Source organism: Sphaeramia orbicularis, chromosome 7 (assembly GCF_902148855.1).
Source record: "Sphaeramia orbicularis chromosome 7, fSphaOr1.1, whole genome shotgun sequence".
In the NCBI taxonomy this organism is placed as follows: Eukaryota; Metazoa; Chordata; class Actinopteri; order Kurtiformes; family Apogonidae; genus Sphaeramia; species Sphaeramia orbicularis.
Genome location: NC_043963.1, coordinates 994,189 through 1,012,210, shown reverse-complemented (window position 1 = coordinate 1,012,210; position 18,022 = coordinate 994,189). Strand labels below are relative to the sequence as shown.

At 44.4% G+C, this 18,022-nt stretch overlaps 1 protein-coding gene across 1 annotated transcript; it reads right to left on the bottom strand.

Annotated features, from left to right (window-relative positions):
• Positions 1-855: 855 nt before the first annotated feature.
• Positions 856-17,438, bottom strand: LOC115421966 (uncharacterized). Its single transcript, XM_030137985.1, has 8 exons — positions 16,963-17,438; positions 4,928-5,142; positions 4,521-4,710; positions 3,483-3,578; positions 3,217-3,389; positions 2,880-3,148; positions 1,678-1,962; positions 856-1,511 (listed from the first exon to the last, which is right to left on the bottom strand). The coding sequence occupies exons 1-8, from the start codon at positions 16,987-16,989 to the stop codon at positions 856-858; spliced, it is 1,911 nt and encodes a 636-aa protein (XP_029993845.1). The 5' UTR covers positions 16,990-17,438.
• Between the last annotated feature and the right edge of the window lie 584 nt (positions 17,439-18,022).

Sequence of the window (18,022 nt, the reverse complement as noted above, 5' to 3'; positions counted from 1 at the left end):
TATGTTGAAAAAACTAACACTTTTAAATGTAAAGTCAATGAAATGATGTAGAATTATTTAAGTAAAGTAAACATATGTGTTTAATATTAGATGGGACTTTACTGCACTGGTCTAATTTGGAACCACATGGACCAAGACCAGCCCCTAAACTCTGGACCAGATTTCTAAAAGGAGGTTGAGGTCAGGGTTCATGTAGGACAAATTAAAAGAAAATTAAATTGCATGAAATTAACTGTTGACACTGTCTGGAAAAAAGGAAAATAGACTGCTGCACTCCCAGGCCAATGGGCCTTCAGTTGGTTCAGGAGTTCTGGTTTGGATCAGACGTCTTTTCATCATATCGTTGTCTACGTGACAATGACGTCGTCTATGGGACGGTGTTGTTGTCATCTACATGATGTCATCGTCTATGTGATGATGTCATCTCTGTTTTCAACACTGATTGGTTCATTGACTCGACGTGTTGTTAAATCACCTAATTTTTAACTCATTGTGTCTGATCCTGAACCTCCTGGATCTGGTTTTAAAGCTGGTCCACAAGGAACCAAACCATGGATCAGTCTGATCTGGACCAAGATCATCCTTGCAGGTCACAGATCTGGTCCACGTAATGGTCCAGGAATCCTGTGGTTGTCTCAGACAGTGGTGACCGATAACAGTGGACTGGGACACAGCTGAGTGGACCTGGACCTGGTCTGTGGTGGTCTCAGACAGTGGTGACCGATAACAGTAGACTAGGACACAGCTGAGTGGGACCTGGACCTGGACCTGGTCTGTGGCGGTCTCAGATGTTGGTTGAAAGATAACAGTGGACTGGGACACAGCTGATGGAGCTGGACCTGGTCTGTGGCGGTCTCAGACGGTGGTGGATCCGATAATAGTGGACTGGGACACAGCTGAGTGTCCGCCTCCACCCGGGTCCCATGGGTCAGCAGCTCCTCCACCGTGGTCCAGTCGTCCAAACAATTTGCTGTTTCTCAGCCGGTTCTGCTTCATGTGACTGAGCTCCAGAACCGTCTGGGTCTGCGACCCCTGACCTCCACCCTCCCGTTGGCTCCTCCCCTCTGCGCTCCCGGTGTTGGCGTGACAATGCCAGATGTCGTTCGTCGCTCCGTTCGGCTCCAGTAATCGCCCTGCCAACCGCCCGTCTCCTCCCTGTCCTCGTCTCCTCCTCCACCTCCGTCTCCTCGAGCCTCCTCGTCCGTCGTGACTTCGCTGCGCTCCCGGGCCAATCGGTAGGCCCGCGCTCGGAGCAGCTGGTTCCGGACAGACTTCTGATTGGACGGTCTGGAGTGGGGGGAGGGCGGAGAGCGAGGGCTCCGCTGGGGGCTCCCAGTGTGCTGTAGAATGGGACCAAGGAGTCTTTAGGGTTGTTGGTGTGATTTCCCAGAGTCTGAAATCCACGCCAATCTGACGCCACGCTGGAGGCCGACCCAGGGCTCTTGGACAAGGGGGAGTCATCATCCCGGCTCCGAGAGGCGCTCCTCTGGTGGCCAGACGAACCGACCGATCTACAAGAGGAGGCAAGAGTCAGATAATGACAGTAGAAGTACAAGTACTAGAGTAAAACCACACCTGGTCAAGTACAAGGACTAGGTCATATTACTATAATAATGGTGCTGCAGCCCCTGCTCACTGCAGATGGGGGGCCAAATTTGGGGTAAATGTTGTACCCACCTCTGCTGTCGAGGCTCAAGTGTGCGGTGGGTGGGGTGTTGCTGGGGTAACTGGCTCGGCTCCTCGGGCCCAGTGTGCTGCTTGCCGTCGCCGTCTGGCTGTTCTGGAGTCTGGTTTTGAGGAGGTTGGGGTCCGTCGTGTTGGGGTGACTGGCCCGGCGGCGGCGTTGGCTTTCGCTCAGGTCTGTTATGGTTCGACTCCGCCCTGGAGCGTCAATCGTCCCGCCTCCTCCCTGCTGCTGCTCCAACCACAGCGCCCTCCGCTGGCAGGGCTCTGTACGACAACCTACAGAGAAAGATGTCCTGGTGTTTTATAACGTCTGGGCTCCAATGACTGTCAAGGTTCTAATAGTTTTGGATTTTTCATTATAGTTTAGTTTTGTTTAGTTTTGCCTTTTTTTTCTCTAATTCAGTTCATTTAATTCATTTTTAGAGCAGGTTTGCTAGTTTTGATTAGTTTTCTTTTTTTTCTAAATGCATAGTTTTAGTTTAGTTTTAGTATTGATTTTAGTTTTGTTGTATCTTTTCTCTTCTTCTGTCGTTGTATTCAAATCAATCCCAGACAGGACTCTGCTGCTTTAGTCTCCATGTTTCCAGGTAGAGTGGGGACCAGAAGACGACTTGAAACCACAAGTGAACACAAGTGACAGACCGTCAAGTGTTGTATGGTGCTGCTAGCTGAAATTGCTAGAGCGAAATAAATCGCTGTCGCATCAATCCTACATTGAAAAAGACGAAAACGAAGGGAATTTTATCCATAATTTTTATACATTTTTGTTAGTTTTGTAAACACACAATACAGTTTCAGTTAGTTATCATTTTTTTCTTTAAATTATAGTTTTATTTATTTCAGTCAACAAAAATGTTTTTTCAATTGTAGTTTTCATCATTTTGTTAGGTTTCATTAATGATAATAACCTTGGGATGAAGTCCACCTGATCGTCACCTTCACCTGGACTGGACACGTGCACTATTTACAACCACGACATGGATAAACAGCTGCAGCAGAGACGAGGAAGCACAAGAACATAGAACATATCTAGTACAACTCCATATGTTCTGCCTCATATCATGGACCATCTGAACATATGGGGTTTGTCCTCATCATCCTTTATTATTTTTATTTTGGAATATTATGATGAAAATGGTCAAATCACATGAAACCTCCCAATCTTGTCTGACCCTGTACCGTAGCGTACTGACCAATGGAAGGCGACGGCGGTGAGCGGTGTCGGGGTAAGGTCGGACTCCTCTCAGCTCTGTGAAAGTGAACCGTTGTGGTGGTGCTGTTGCCCACGGTGCACCGGGACGACTGCGCTGGTCCAGTGTGGGTTACTGGAGTTGTCTCAGGGATGGACTCCAAATCCCAGCGTCCTCTCTGCTCCCGAGGCGAATGTACCGAGCGGAGGTGATGAGTCTGCCGGTGGGTGTGGCCTGTGTGGATCTTGTGTAGGCGTCGATGTTCTCCGGTGCTGACTGCTGTGGAAACCCGAGTCGCTGGGTTCCGACGAGATCAAAGACTCAGAGGAGGAGGAGGAGCCCTGTGAGGAGGGGGGTGTGGCCCGGCAGAGATGACATGGCGTCCGTTTCGGCCTCGGAGAGCGCCACACGGTGGTGAGGGCTGTCGGGGCAACAACCCAACCCGCTGTCGAGTTCACTGAGGGGGAGGTATCCAAGAGGACGGTCGGACCTCCAGGATGGACGGTAGTCGGGCTGGGAGCACAGGAAGTAGCACAGGAAGAGGGCGGACTTAGAAGACGAGCGAGAAACGTACCAGTCATGACACAGTATCTGAGGTCAAGTTACCTGTCTGTGGAATCTCTTAGGCTCCACCTCCTCTGTGTTGTAACAGCCAATCAGACAGCTCTCTGAGTTGGGCTGGTATGATGACATCTCCGGACCCTGGGAGAGAAAAGAATAGAACATAATCTGTGTGTCGTTAAGTTTAAATCCGATCTAACAGATGGTTTTCAGTTTATGATGTTAATAATGAATCCTCTCAGTGCACTACAGTTAGTCGTGGCGTTCCTCAAGGCTCAGTTCTTAGACCAATACTGTTTATCTGATACATGTGTCCTTTCGGAAACTGACTAAGGAAACACTCCATCAACTTTCACCGGTATGCTGACGACACCACTTATATTTATCAAACCTTTACATTTGTTATGATCAAGGTTATGATTGTTAATGAAAACTAACAAAATGACGAAAAGTAGGATTGAAAAATCATTTTCATTAACTGAAATAAATAAAAACTATAATTAAAAGAAAAAAAAGATAACTGAAACTGCATCGTGTGTTTACAAAACTAACTAAAAATTATGCATAAAATTCCCCTCGTTTTCATCTTTGTCAATGTCAAATTGATACAAAATTGATTTATTTTGCTCTAGCAATTTTAGCTAGCGGCACTGTACGGCACTTCACAGTCCGTCACTTCTTGTCACTTGTCAATTAGAGTCAGCTTCTCGTGCCCACTCAACCTGGAAACATGGAGACTAAAGTTGGGAGAAAGAAGAGTCCTGTCTGGGATTTATTTGAATACGACGGAGAAGAAGAGAAAAGATATGACAAAACTAGACTTAATACTAAAACTAAACTAAAACTAAGCATTTAGAAAAAAAAGAAAACTAATAAAAACTAGCAAACCTGCTCTAAAAACAAATTAAAACGAACTGAATTAGAGAAAAAAAGTCAAAACTAAATAAAACTAAACTGTAATGAAAAATCCAAAACTATTAGAACCTTGGTTATGACATGGGCTGTGTAAATAAAATTCGATTGGTGATCTAAAATTATTCAGAAGAACTCAGAACGAAAATAAAGTGTTAATCCTTCAGTGACCTGGTAGTCCAGGCGGTCCAGGTGGTCCAGACTGTAGGAGACGCTGGGCAGGTAGCTGTTGGCTGGGTGTTGCTGGTCACCTGACCCCCGGCTCAGGTAACCGTTGGACGGGTAGACATCAGGTGGTATCATCATGTGAGTGCTGGGAGAGTAGAGGTCAGGTGACACGGGCATGTGACCATAGAAGGGCCTGTAAGGACAAAGAGGAAGTCCATTTGAGTTCAGGACCACGTCTGTCTTTAGAGAAACCCTTTCTATCTGTCTTCCAGTACATAACCCTGTCCATGTTCTGTATATCGGTCCTTTAGGTTTTAGTACGTACACCCGTCTATCCTTTGGTTTCCAGTAAGCACCCCTGTATGTCCCCTGTGCATAGACCCGTCCATCCTCTGGGTTTCAGTACGTACCCTTGTCCATCCTCTCCGTCCATCAGTCCCATGACTCGCAGGGCGTCCCACTGTCTTTCTGGTGGAGCACTGCATTCGACTGCACAGTGGGACCGCCTCCTCCTGCGGCCCCGCCCCCTCCTCCCGTCCACATGCACAGTGATTGGTTGACCGTACTCGTCCACAAAGTGCAGCTCCTCACGGTGACGGTAACGAGACTGGTCATGAGTCTTGGCCTGAGGAGACACATTTCAGAAATTAGACTGTTCCGGAGGAGTCGAACCACATCGCTCTGTTTTTGTATTTTTTTTTTAAAATTTTTTCAACAACCTGTTGCATTTTTTACAGCGTTTGCCTGAGTTTGATGTGTGCGATGTCCAGGTCCAAAACAGAACCCCTGAACTGCTTCAGCCACGTTTCAGTGAGTTTTCTGTCTGGTTCTTCGGTTCGACTAACCTTAATATTGAAATTCCTCATGACATTAACACATTCATGTGGATCTGTGTTCGAAATTATTGTGATATTTTTATTTTCCCGCCGGTTTGTGTCGTGGATGGATGACACCGACTGCCCTTCCCTCATTTGTCAAGCCCATGTCACATGACCAACTTTGAGTTCAACATGATTCTGAATGACTTATGACTAGGGATGGGAATCAAGAACCAGTTCTTTTTGAGAACCAGATCCCAGTAGCTCGACTCCTTGGAATCGTTTGCCTGTCTGCTTAACGATTCTGCTTATCGATTCTGCTTTCTTTGCGCATGTGCGATGACGTCACACGTATGCTGCATTGTTTTGGTCAGAATGTAGTCAACGTGGCCTTGAGGCAGAAACGGTTTAAAAAGACAATACCAGGTCTAAACAGATGACACCAGGTTCAAACAGACCACACCAGGTCTAAACAGACCACACCAGATCCACTGGAACACTGTCAAAGCTTCCATTTCTTCTAAAGAGTGGAATCCCTCCAGTCTGTTCAAACATTTGTTCACAGCATGTGATTCATTTACAGGAATGTCATATATATATATATATATATATATATACATATATATATACATTTTTTATTTTTATTTTTTTAAATTATTACTTTTTTTTTTTTTTTTACTTGTCCAGCGTCCTAACAGCAGAATGGTAGTCTGGTTCCTCCCGGTGCTGAACAAATTTGCTTTGCCAAGGGTAACGAGGAATTAATAAATTATGACTGGCATGACGTTTATGTAGATGATGTTAATGAATCATATAATGCTTTCTTAGACATATTCCTGACATTTTACAACAGACATTGTCCTGTGAAAGAATATAGACAAGATTTTAAAAAGAATAAGAAACCATGGTTAACTAAGGGATTGGAAAGGGCTTGTAAGAAGAAAAACAGGCTCTATAGGGAATCTCTGAAGCACAGAACGAAAGAAAAAGAGAATAAATATAAAAGATACAAAAACAGATTAACAGCAATCATAAGAACACATAAAAAAGCCTATTATGATAAGTTATTAGAAATACACAAAAATGATATTAAAGGCACTTGGAGAGTGTTAAATGATATGATTAAAAAAGTAATAAAAGGATTTTTCCACATGTTGTTAAAACTGGTGACACTGTGATGGAAAATATGGAGGACATTGTGAATATTTTTAATGACTTTTTTGTTAATGTCGGTCCAAATTTGGCAAAAGATATTACCAAGTGGGAAAAGGATGATAAAAACTTTGATTTTGATATTGAAAACAATAATTCAATGTTTCTTGGTGGAGTTTGTGAAAGTGAAGTGTTGGAAGTGGTCAGGAAGTTTAAAAATAAAAAATCTACTGATAGAAATTCCATTGATATGTCACTCATAAAACAAGTGATAAACAGGATCCTTCAACCATTCACTTATGTATGTAACAAATCAATTCAACAGGTACTTTTCCAGAAAACATGAAAATAGCTAAAGTGATTCCAGTTTATAAAAATGGTGATAAGCACATGGTGTCAAATTATAGACCGGTGTCACTGTTACCACAGTTTTCTAAAATTCTTGAGAAACTGTTTGTAAAGAGGTTAGATGACTACGTAGATAAATATAGGATATTAAATGATCATCAGTACGGATTTAGGAAAAAACGATCAACATCTTTAGCAGTAATGGAATTTACAGAAAATATAGCAACAGCAGTGGATCAGAAACAACATACTGTTGGTGTTTTATTGATTTAAGGAAAGCATTTGACACAATTGATCACTCAATATTACTACGGAAATGTGAAATGTATGGTATAAGAGGTGTGGCACAAAACTGGTTAAAAAGTTATTTACAAAATAGGTCTCAGTACGTATCAATTGGAAATACAAATTCACAACTTAGAAAAGTAACATGTGGGGTCCCACAAGGTTCAGTTCTGGGACCCAAGTTATTTATGCTTTATCTAAATGATATTTTTATGGCATCTAGTGAGTTAAAATTTACAATATTTGCAGATGATACTAATTTGCTTTATTCGGGAGCAAATATGAAACAAATATTAGAAACTGTGGAAAAGGAATTGGTCAAGTTAAAAAAAAATGGTTTGACGTAAATAAGTTGTCACTTAATGAAGATAAAACAAAATTTATGGTTTTTGGTGGTGCTAGGTGAAATGATATAAAACTGAAAATTAATGAAATTGAAATGAAAGGGTGTATGAAACAAAATTTTTGGGAGTGATTATTGACCATAAACTCTGTTGGAAACCACAAATAGATAATATCAACGCAAAATGTCCAAGGCTGTTGCGATTCTTTATAAAACTCGGGACTTGTTAAGCAAAAAATGTTTGCATATGCTGTACTGTTCACTTGTAATGCCATATATGTCAGACTGTGTGGAAATATGGGGCAATGTGTATAAAACTAATTTAGACCCGATAATTAAACTCCAAAAAAAAGCTATTAGAGTCATAAACAAAGCTGGTTATCTCCAATCAAGTAATCCACTTTTTGTAGAATCTGGTTTACTAAAATTTTTTGATATTGTATATTTAAAAACAATGGAATTTATGTTTCGCGTTAAAAGTAAAAACCTTCCTTTTTGTATTCAGAAAATTTTTAAGTTAAGAGAAGGACATTATAATTTAAGAGGGATGTTTGTGTTTGAAAAATGTAAAGTAAGAACAAACGTTAAATATAACAGTGTTTCAGTTATTGGTGTCAAGCTATGGAACGAATTGAAGGATGAAGTGAAATTGTGAAGCTCACTGTTGAGTTTCAAAAAGAATTTAATTTGTCAAATTATGAAGGGCTATGACAGTAATATATTCCAAAATGACTTATAACACTGAATGTAGTATAATTTGTGTTTAAGTATTTATCTGCTGCAACTTCAGGTGTGGACTTGGACTAAGGATGTGAATAGGAGAAGCAGAAATAAGCCTCCGGCTTCAGCTTCTTCCTTTTTCAGTTTGTTTTTTTTAATATGTATGTGTTTTGTGTTTTGTATTTTGTATTTAACTGAAATAAACATTCATTCATTCATTCATTCAAAACTTCATAAAGTATATGAAGTGCTCTTTGATATTCTACTGTGTTTATTATGAGTTTTGTTGAACCACATTTCGATGCCGGACCTGACATGGGGGGTGGGGGTGGGGGGTGGCGGGGTAGAAGAAGGGGAGAGAACAAGAGAGAAGAAGGTGGCGAAGACCCTCACAAGAAAGTATCAACAATACAAACAGCAACAACCATGGAGACAATTATAATGGAAACAATAACTACAACCAGAACTGAGTAAACTGGGCAGAAGAGAGAAAAAACCCCAGAACAAACAAAACTACAAAAAAAAAAAAAAAAACACAACGAGATACATAAGACCTATGAAATGAAGAATATAAGAAAGCATGAACAAAATGTCGTATACCACATTCGCACAAATAATACCTATAACAAATAATCCCAGTACCAGATCCACACAACATCAGTTCACATTCATCTGCTGTGACAGAGTGAACCAGGCAAACAGACTGAGGTGAAGAACACACACATGCAACCGCACTCCCTCCAAGGATCAGGGACCGACCCAGAGGGCCCCCAGGCCCGGCCATCCAGCAGACACCACAGAGAGGGGGGATCCAGCCCCCCCCCAGAGAGGCAACAGTGTGCCTGCCCGGAAGATGGTCGAGGGAGGCCCCCCACCAGAGGCCCCACAGCAGCCGAGCACAGGCCCCAGGAGGCCAGGGACGCCAGCCGCCACCCCCCCCGCCGGGGGCTGGCCACCCAGGGGCAGGCGAGGCGCCGGTCCCCGAGCTCCATGAGCCCAGGAGCCACCCATCTCCCCGGGCAGGGGTCCCACCCAGCACACCGGGTGGCCAGGCCGGCCCGGACCGCCACCCGCTGCAGGCCAGTGCGCACCCTGATACCACAGCCAAGTGCCCTGGGGGCCCGGAGGACCACCCCCCATCCCACCAAGCCCAACCCCCAAACCCCACACACACCCCAGTCCCCCACTCACCCACACAAGCATATGCACACACACACCCACTGACTCCCAGACATACACACCACCCATCCCACATGTTTGACCATTCACACACACCCCCACAAACACCTCCACCCATGCCCATACACCCACCTACCCACATGCACACGCACACATCTACATGTACACACATACCCACACATGTACTCACACCCATCAACAGCCCCTCCCACACACCAGACACGTATCCTGAGTGGCCCCCCCCCCCCCCCCAGCAGTCCCAACAAAACCTGCGGCGGGCAAGAGAGCGGCTAGCCCAGCCCCACCCCCGACCACAATCCCCATGCGCACACATCATTCATCAGTGGGTGGCACCCCCCAGCAATGCAGCCAGGTGAGCCCCAAGCTAATGTTCCAGCGCCCCCCCCCCCGGGGCCCCCTGCCCCACACGGCATCCAGGAAACAGGGGTGTGGGAAGACCCCCCCTCCCCCTCGCCTCCCCATCTATCAGTGTTTTGAAGTGTGAGGTCTGTATGCAAGTGGTTAAAATTGAGGTGCATAACTGTGCACCACTGAGGGCGACACCACACAGGCAGCCTCACCCACCGGCACGGCACCACCCACCAGGCGCCACGCAGCCCGCCCCCCAAAAGTGAATGTGTGGTGTTAGTGTTTCTGTGTGTTGTGTTGTGGGGGGGTGTAATTAAAATTGAAGAGTTAGCCACCCCAGGGCACCACAGAGGGAGGCCGTTTTAGTGACCCCCCCCCCCCCCCCCCCCCGCCATACCCCCTCAGGATGTGCACCCTCCCCAAGACCCTACGTGCTTTGTGTGAGGGGGGTGGGGAGGCGAGGGGTTGGGGGATAGTATGATTGGGAGGAAGTTTCCTCCCAGAAGACGAGCCAGCCGACATTCTAAAAAAAAAAAAAGTAGTGTGAGATACTCCCTGGTAAAATGTCCAAATAAAAGAAGATACACAAGCAAGGTGTCAGAAAAATGGGCAATGATGACTGGGAGTACAGTTGGTGTTGGCTGCTGCCTTATCGGTACAGACAGCTGCCTGTCAGCCAGCTGAGCCCATAAAAAAAGAAAAAAAAAAAAAAAAGGAATGTCACATATTTGATTTGCTACTTAGTGACACTTGTGAATCTAGCGGCAGAGTGAACAGCAGGTTGTCATCCAGGCCCAGTTCCAGTTCCGGTGCGGGCAACAAACGTTGTACCTCCTCAAATACAAGTTTCCGAAGGTAGGGGAAAGGAAATGAGGTGCACAACAACAGGAGACGGGCAGAGTCATTTCCATATAGTGGAAATGCAGGGATAAAGGAATTAGTAAAGAGTCTGTAGTTTCACTTTCACTGTATGCGCCACCCCAAACCGGGCCCGGCGTCATCTGTTATTATTATTTGTACGTATTGTAAATGTTATATTTTCTGTGCAGAGATGGAAATACAATAGACAGTTAATGCAAACACACCTATTTGTACAATTTTATTCCATCACTCAATGAAAATCGATAAGAAATCGGATCGATAAGCAAAATCGATAATGGAATCGAAATTGTTAAATTCTTATCGATTCCCATCCCTAATTATGACTTTGAAACCAGGAGTGTCAAACTTATTTTCTTCTGGATCAGATTTACAAAGGCACAAAATATTTAGTAACAGGCAGAATATTGTTAAAATCGCACTTATTTCTTTTTTTTTTTTTCATTAATTTTTAAAAAAAATTTGTATTTTATTTTTTTTATTTTTATTTATTTAAAAAAATTTTAAATTTTTATTTTGTAATTTAAATTTTTTCTAATTTTTTTTATTTTATTTTATTTTTTTTTTAATTTAATTATTTTATTTATGTATTTATTTAATTTCAATTTTCTTTAGACATTTCAGGTTGTTCATATTTGTTCAAGATATTGTGAAAGGATAGTTTCTTAATGTAAATATTTTCATAATTTAATGTTTTTTGCACTAAATCAAAGAAAAAAAATTGGTGTTATTATTTATAGGTTATTATGATATTATTCTTGAGTTCGATGGCCTAACATGCACTTTGCTAATTCATCCCAGGGGCCGGATTGGAACCTTTGGCAGGCCGGTTTTGGACCCTGGGCCGCATGTTTGACACCTGTGCTTTGAAACATTACAAAATGAATCCTCAAACTTTGCTCTAACCATTTGAGATTAATCCGAGTTGAGCATAGTGGAGTGCAGCGCCCCCTACCACCACGGAGGACTGACACACCCCCCACACCCCACACCCCCCTCCCCTCACTAATGCTTGATGTGGTGGTTTTGACCCTGGTCTGTAACTGGGCCACCGTTCTGTCAGTCCAGGACATTAAGGACGGCTCAGACCCTGGAGGACGTGGTGTCATTATGTGTGGACTTTTTGTTCTGGGCCTTGTGTGAAAGTGAAGATGTGCTGAAGTTAAAGGCTCCATGTAGGTCAGGAGTCTGAGCACGAAGCCCGAGGCCTGACGCACCGACGAGACCACAGGACGGGACGGCGTTTCAGCACCGACGCACCTGAAGACGCACAAATCCGTTCAGAACATACGCGCACATGCTCAGGAGGACGTCTAAGCCTTCGTAGATGTTAAAAGCCTCATTGAATCCACGCAGAAACAACACAGTGCAGCAGAGCGACGGCGCCGCCGGAGGGGGGTGTTCGCTCCAGTGAACGCTGACGCTAACTGGTCTTGACCGCCCTCCCTCCTCCTCATCATCTGCCTCCTCCTTTTCCCTCACTCCTCTTTATTATTTGATGCCTTGACTCAGTTTTCACTCGACTCTAAACTGTAAAAAAAAACCTGCAGAACTCTGCAAAATGTGACGCTTCGTCCTCAGCACAAAACCCCAATGACTGTAAATGTGTCAGATACACAAGGCGTTACATAACCAAGACCAGAACATTCACATCAGTCAGTGTCGATGATCATCACCAGAAATGTCAAATCCACAATCTGAATCTGTTATTTATGGTTTTGAATACAAGGACATTCACGCGTCTTAAATGAAGACGAGCAAAAGACACAATAAATAATAAAACCGGGAGGTGATGAACATGATACAATGAAAATAAGGAAGTTAAAGCATTCAAGTGTACGGTTTCAACACAGTAAGTGGAACGATATTTAATCAAACTACAGTTACAACTAAGGCTGTGTATTGGCAAGAATCTGGCGATACCATACAAATCACAATAGCAGGATCACGATACGATATATCGCGATATATCATGATACTGTTAAAAAGGCAATTTTTGGTTTCATTTTTTAAATGATTATTTCCTTGAAGAATTAAATTACACCAGAAATCTGCACCAATACTAAACGCATTTTTATCTGATCACAATAGGATCTAATGTTATATCACCAAAATTTTCCTCTGTTAAAACTTAAATTCTGTTTTACAGACATTACAGTGTAAGATCCTGTTCAAATGTTCTTATTCTATTAGTTCAGAGCTAACATCAGAACAGGATTTTTGTGTGATCCCAACAGAGGAACTAACATTATTTAATACAAGAGTGTTAAATAATAATAATACATAAAATATAAACAAAAAAGAAAAACAAAAATGAACTTCCACAATATCTGCATTTGAATAAATACCTAAAAATATCGATACAGTACTTTTTAATATCGATACAGTATTGTGAAATGAAATATTGTGATATATTGCAGAACTGATATTTTCTTACACCCCTAGTTATATTTATGTCAAAAACTATATAAGAGGAAAAGAACTAAAGGTGGTTGAATTGTTCCCACCCAATGGAACAAATGGGGGAGTGGTCAGAACCTCCGTCACAGAACCAATGAATGCCAGACAGAGGTCCAAGGGAAGAAGAAGAACCCACCAAGGGTTTAGAACCAACACAACAGACGGACACCTGAGAGAAGGAACCCTCCACAAACAGAGAACGGACACAGGAGAATGCCCACCTCAGGCCCAGGACCAGCAGGCCCAGGACCAGACTCTGCAGGACCAGGACCGGACTCTGCAGGACCAGACTCTGCAGGTCCAGGACCAGCAGGTCCAGGACCAGACTCTGCAGGCCCAGGACCAGACTCTGCAGGACCAGGACAGGCAGGCCCAGGACCGGACTCTGACTCCTTTGAAGACTGCAACGTCAGAACACTGGCCCCAGAACACAAGGGGTTTGGGGGAGGAGTCAAAGAACAGAGGTAGGCGGTACCATAGTCACCACTGATCTAGAAACCCCAACAGGACCCCCAGCAGTCAAACCAGCAACTTTCTACACCTGAGAGGAACCAAGCCCCCTCCAAGGATTTAGACAACAACGACCCCCCTCCTCAATGGCCCTGAAACCTAGCACCTCCCCCTCTATGACCCTTGGAGTTAAGGTCAGTAAGGCCACCTTCACTGTCCACGCCCCCTACAGGTTTATTAGTCCACACCCCCCACAGATTCAGTAGTCCACGCCCCTCCACCAGCCATTAGACCTGAAGAAGATGAAAGGTTTTGAAAACTAGTCCTGTTGAACCCAGAGGAACTACCAAGCAGAACTCTAATGATCTAAAATCAGTTGACATTAGAGTGAGGCTGAGAGCGGCTGTTAAATCACATGAATACAAATGATGAAACAAATGAAAGTATTTTAAAGTGGATGAATGTTTGTATTTGGTTTTGATGGTTGAGGTGAAACATAATTCAAAGCAAGGTTTCATCATCACGTCCCTGGAACAGACTGGACCTGGTACAGATGGATGGACTCTCAGAACCACATCCACCTCCATCAGCCTGTTCCCACCATGTGAAAATATCCCATCATGCACCTCATCAGCGTCATTCCACTGTTCTTCTGTGAAACTGGGCCTGTAAAGCTGCAGGCGCCGTTAGCAGCATCACCCGTTCCGTCCAACTGTCAGCTCTAATGCCGTCACCGACACAACATGCCACGTTCACCCAGATCCTGTCATGAACACGCAACATCAGCACTGCCACCAAGCCCCGCCCACACGCACACTGCCACCATTACAGGACACATCAGTGCCATTGACCATCATCAGTTTGCATTGATATGCATCTGGGATGAAGCAGAGCCCCTAGATCACAGGTGTCAAACATGCGTCCCAGGGCCAAAACCGACCCGCCAAAGTTTCCATTCTGGCCCCTGGTATGAATTAGCAAAGTGCAAGTTAGGCCATCAAACTCAAAAATAATATCATACTAACCTATAAATAATGACAACACCAATTTTTTTTTCTTTGATTTAGTGCAAAAAACATCAAATTATGAAAGTATTTACATTAAGAAATTATCCTTTAACAATAACATGTGAATAATATGAACAAATGTCTAAAGAAAATTAAGTACAATTTTAACAATATTCTGCCTGTTACTAAATGTTTTGTGCCTTTGTAGATCTGATCTGTAATGCACATGTAGAAATGATAAGTCGAGGCATAATATTGATAAAATTGTTCTTTTATTTCTTAACAAATTTCTTTTTTTTCAGGTTATTCACATCCTTTTTGTTTGGATAGTTTGTAAATGTAAATATTGGCATAAATGAATGTTATTTTTTGCACTAAAACAATTTGGAGTTGTCATTATTTATTTGTTATCATGTTATTATTTTACTGGTCTGGCCCACTTCAGATTAAATTGGGCTGAATGTGGCCCCCAGAAGAAAATGAGTTTGACACCCCTGACATAGATGATTCATGAGTTTAAATACATTTGAATCAATACAGTGTTTATTTGTTCTAATTAAAATAAATGAGATGAGCGCTCATGGTGTCCTGTAACTATGGAAACAGTAACCATGAACTCTGTAGCTACCTGTAAGTTCTCCTACTCTAAAGTAAAACCTTCAATTGTCAAATGAATTTGTCTTTAATTTGATTGGTTCAGTAGGTGTCATTTGTGACATTCCTGTTGGTCCATGTTAACACATTAACAGTGTTAGCTTAGCGCTGCAGTCGGCTAATGTTAACAGATGAATCAGTGAACCCATTAATCATATGTTCTGCACCAGTCCAGCGGCTGGAGCTCCGCTTCCCTCCAGCCGTTTCAGCTGTTTCATCTTTGTTGCACCCATATGATATCATATGGCTGTGCTGCCAGGCGGCTGCGCAAACCTCCACTTCCCACAATGCACGTCGCAAAAAAAATTCTGAAGATGCCAGAGTTACCTACTGACTCTGTAAACACATGGACACTGGAGGACACTAAGAAAGTGTTCACCATGAGGGAAGACATTCAGCTGAAGAATGACAGATTCATGATACTGAGGATAGGACTGGGGTTGGACAGACTGAGGACGAACTGGGGATGAAAGTCCCCCACAGCTTTAAGCATCACTTAAAGAATCCAGTTCTGTACAGATAAAAGTAGATTCTTACAGTTTTCTGAGGTTCTGTTTCATTTGAAGGTGACTGCTGCATCATCATGTTGTAAAAATATTCAACAGTGGAACCTTTGACACTGACTGAGTCAAATGTGTGTCACAGCTTTAACAGGAACGTTCTGTTTAACCCACATGAAAAGAATCAGAAAACGCCAACTGGACTGAGTCTAACTGAACTGAACTTCACAGACATTTGTCTGGAATGTTCTATGAACACTGAGGTAGGGTAAAAAAATTGATCGATTTTATTTTGATTTTGCATTATCGAGTAATAGTGGATGAGATAGGTTTTTCAGAGTGGGATTGCCAGGTCCAGAACCGGGTTCCACTGAGGTCCATCTTGTGGGACCCTGTGGGAGACGGTCTCGCTTGCGCCGGTTCTGGCACAGGAGGTCTGCGGAGGAGGTGTGTGGAAACCCCTCTGTGGGAGGTCCTCCTGGTGTTAAAGTCCAACTTGGTTTGCACAGGAACTGGTCCTGGACTGTCTGGTCGGTGGAGGTTCTCCGAGGCGGGTCGTAGGAGCCGGTCCTTCTGTGAATATGAATGTGGATCCACACTCATCTGTAGGTGGTTCTATGACCTTTGACCCCAGGTCAGATGTCTGACCTGGCTGTAGCTCAGGTAATGATCACATGATCAGCCTGAGTCACATGTGTGAGTCTGTGTCAGAACCTGCTCAGAACGATCCGGAACAAACGCTCCAATGGATGAAAACAAAAACTCACATGTAATTCAACATTTCCCATCTACCACTGTGGGGGGTGACTGTCTTTGTTTTACACACCAAACTATTTTTTCACCCACCATTGGCACTCGGTGGGTGTTAATTTTATGCCCTGCCCCCAGTCCGACACCCCAACCCCCCCAGTCCAACAGTCCAACACCCCCAGTCCGACACCCCAGCCCCCCGAGTCCAACACAGTCCAACCCCCCCAGTCCAACACCCCAACCTCCCGAGTCCAACACCCTAACCCCCAACAGTCCAGCCCCCCAAGTACAACCCCCCAACCCCTCAGTCCAACACCCACATACATGACTCGACCATTAGCACCTTTTACTTTTCATTGTTTGATCAAATCACCTTTGAATTATGAACAAGATGAGTCTGAACCAGTTCCGTGTAGGTTCCACATGCTATGGTTCTGTTCTGGTTCTGTTCTGTTTCTTTCTGGTTCTGTTTTGGTTTGTTGTGGTTGTGTTCTGATTTTGTTTTGTTCTGGTTCTGTTCAGATCACTCACCTTGGTTCTGGTGAGTCGACAGCCCATGGTGACTTCTCCTCCACAATGAGTTGGAGATGGACAGATGAAGACGACGAAGATGGACAGAGGTGGAGCAGGAGGAGCAGCAGGAGCAGTGTTTATGTGTGTGCTGGTGCAGAGGTGTGCAGCTCCTCCAGAGTCAGCGCAGACTCATCCACCATCTCAGAGTTTGTTGATGTTCCTCCGCCCACCTCCGCACATCTCCAAACTCTGATCACCCACAATCCCCAGCTCATCAGCTGTCCTCCTGTGACGCCCAGGGAACTCCAGCTCCCATGATGCAGCGGTGTAAACAGCAGCAGTCGGTGGGTAGCGGGTCCATCGCATTAAAGCTTCAGCTTCATCAGGAACGTGATGGAAACGACGACGCTCATCTGATGGAGGGCGAGAGAGGTCGACACACTATGGAAACTGGAGAGAGAGAGAGAGAGAGAGCTCTGCCTCCTCCTCTGTCACATTCAGCTTCCTTCTCCTCATCCTCTTCTCTCTCTCTCTCTCTGTCACTGCATCGCTGCATCCTCTGGCCAATCACAGACCCTAGACGGGAGGAGGCGGGAGGCTAAGCGTGTGCTCTGATTGGCCAGTGGGAGTGTCAGTTACAGCATCCATTCAAGGGTTTTCTGTGTTTTCACTCTGCTTCACACTCAGTGTTTGGAGCTAGTCTGAGGAGTCAACGTCCTCCTCCTCTGCTTCCTCCATCTCCTCCTCTTCTTTCTCCTCCTCCTCTACCACCTCCTCCATGTCCTCCACCACCTCCTCTTCAGTCTCCTCCACCTCCTCTACTTCCACATTCTCCACCTCCTCTATCTCCTCCTCCTTTATTCCCTCCTCCACCTCCTTTACCACCTCCTCCACCTCCTTTAACACCACCTCTTCCTCCTCCTCCACCTCCTCTATCACCTCCTCCTCCATCTCCACCTCCTCCTCCATCTCCTCCACCTCCTCTCCCACCTCTTCTTCCGTCTCCGCCACCTTCTCTGCCTCCTCCACCTCCTCCTCTTCGTTCTTCTCCTGTACCTCCTCTGCTTCCACATCCTCC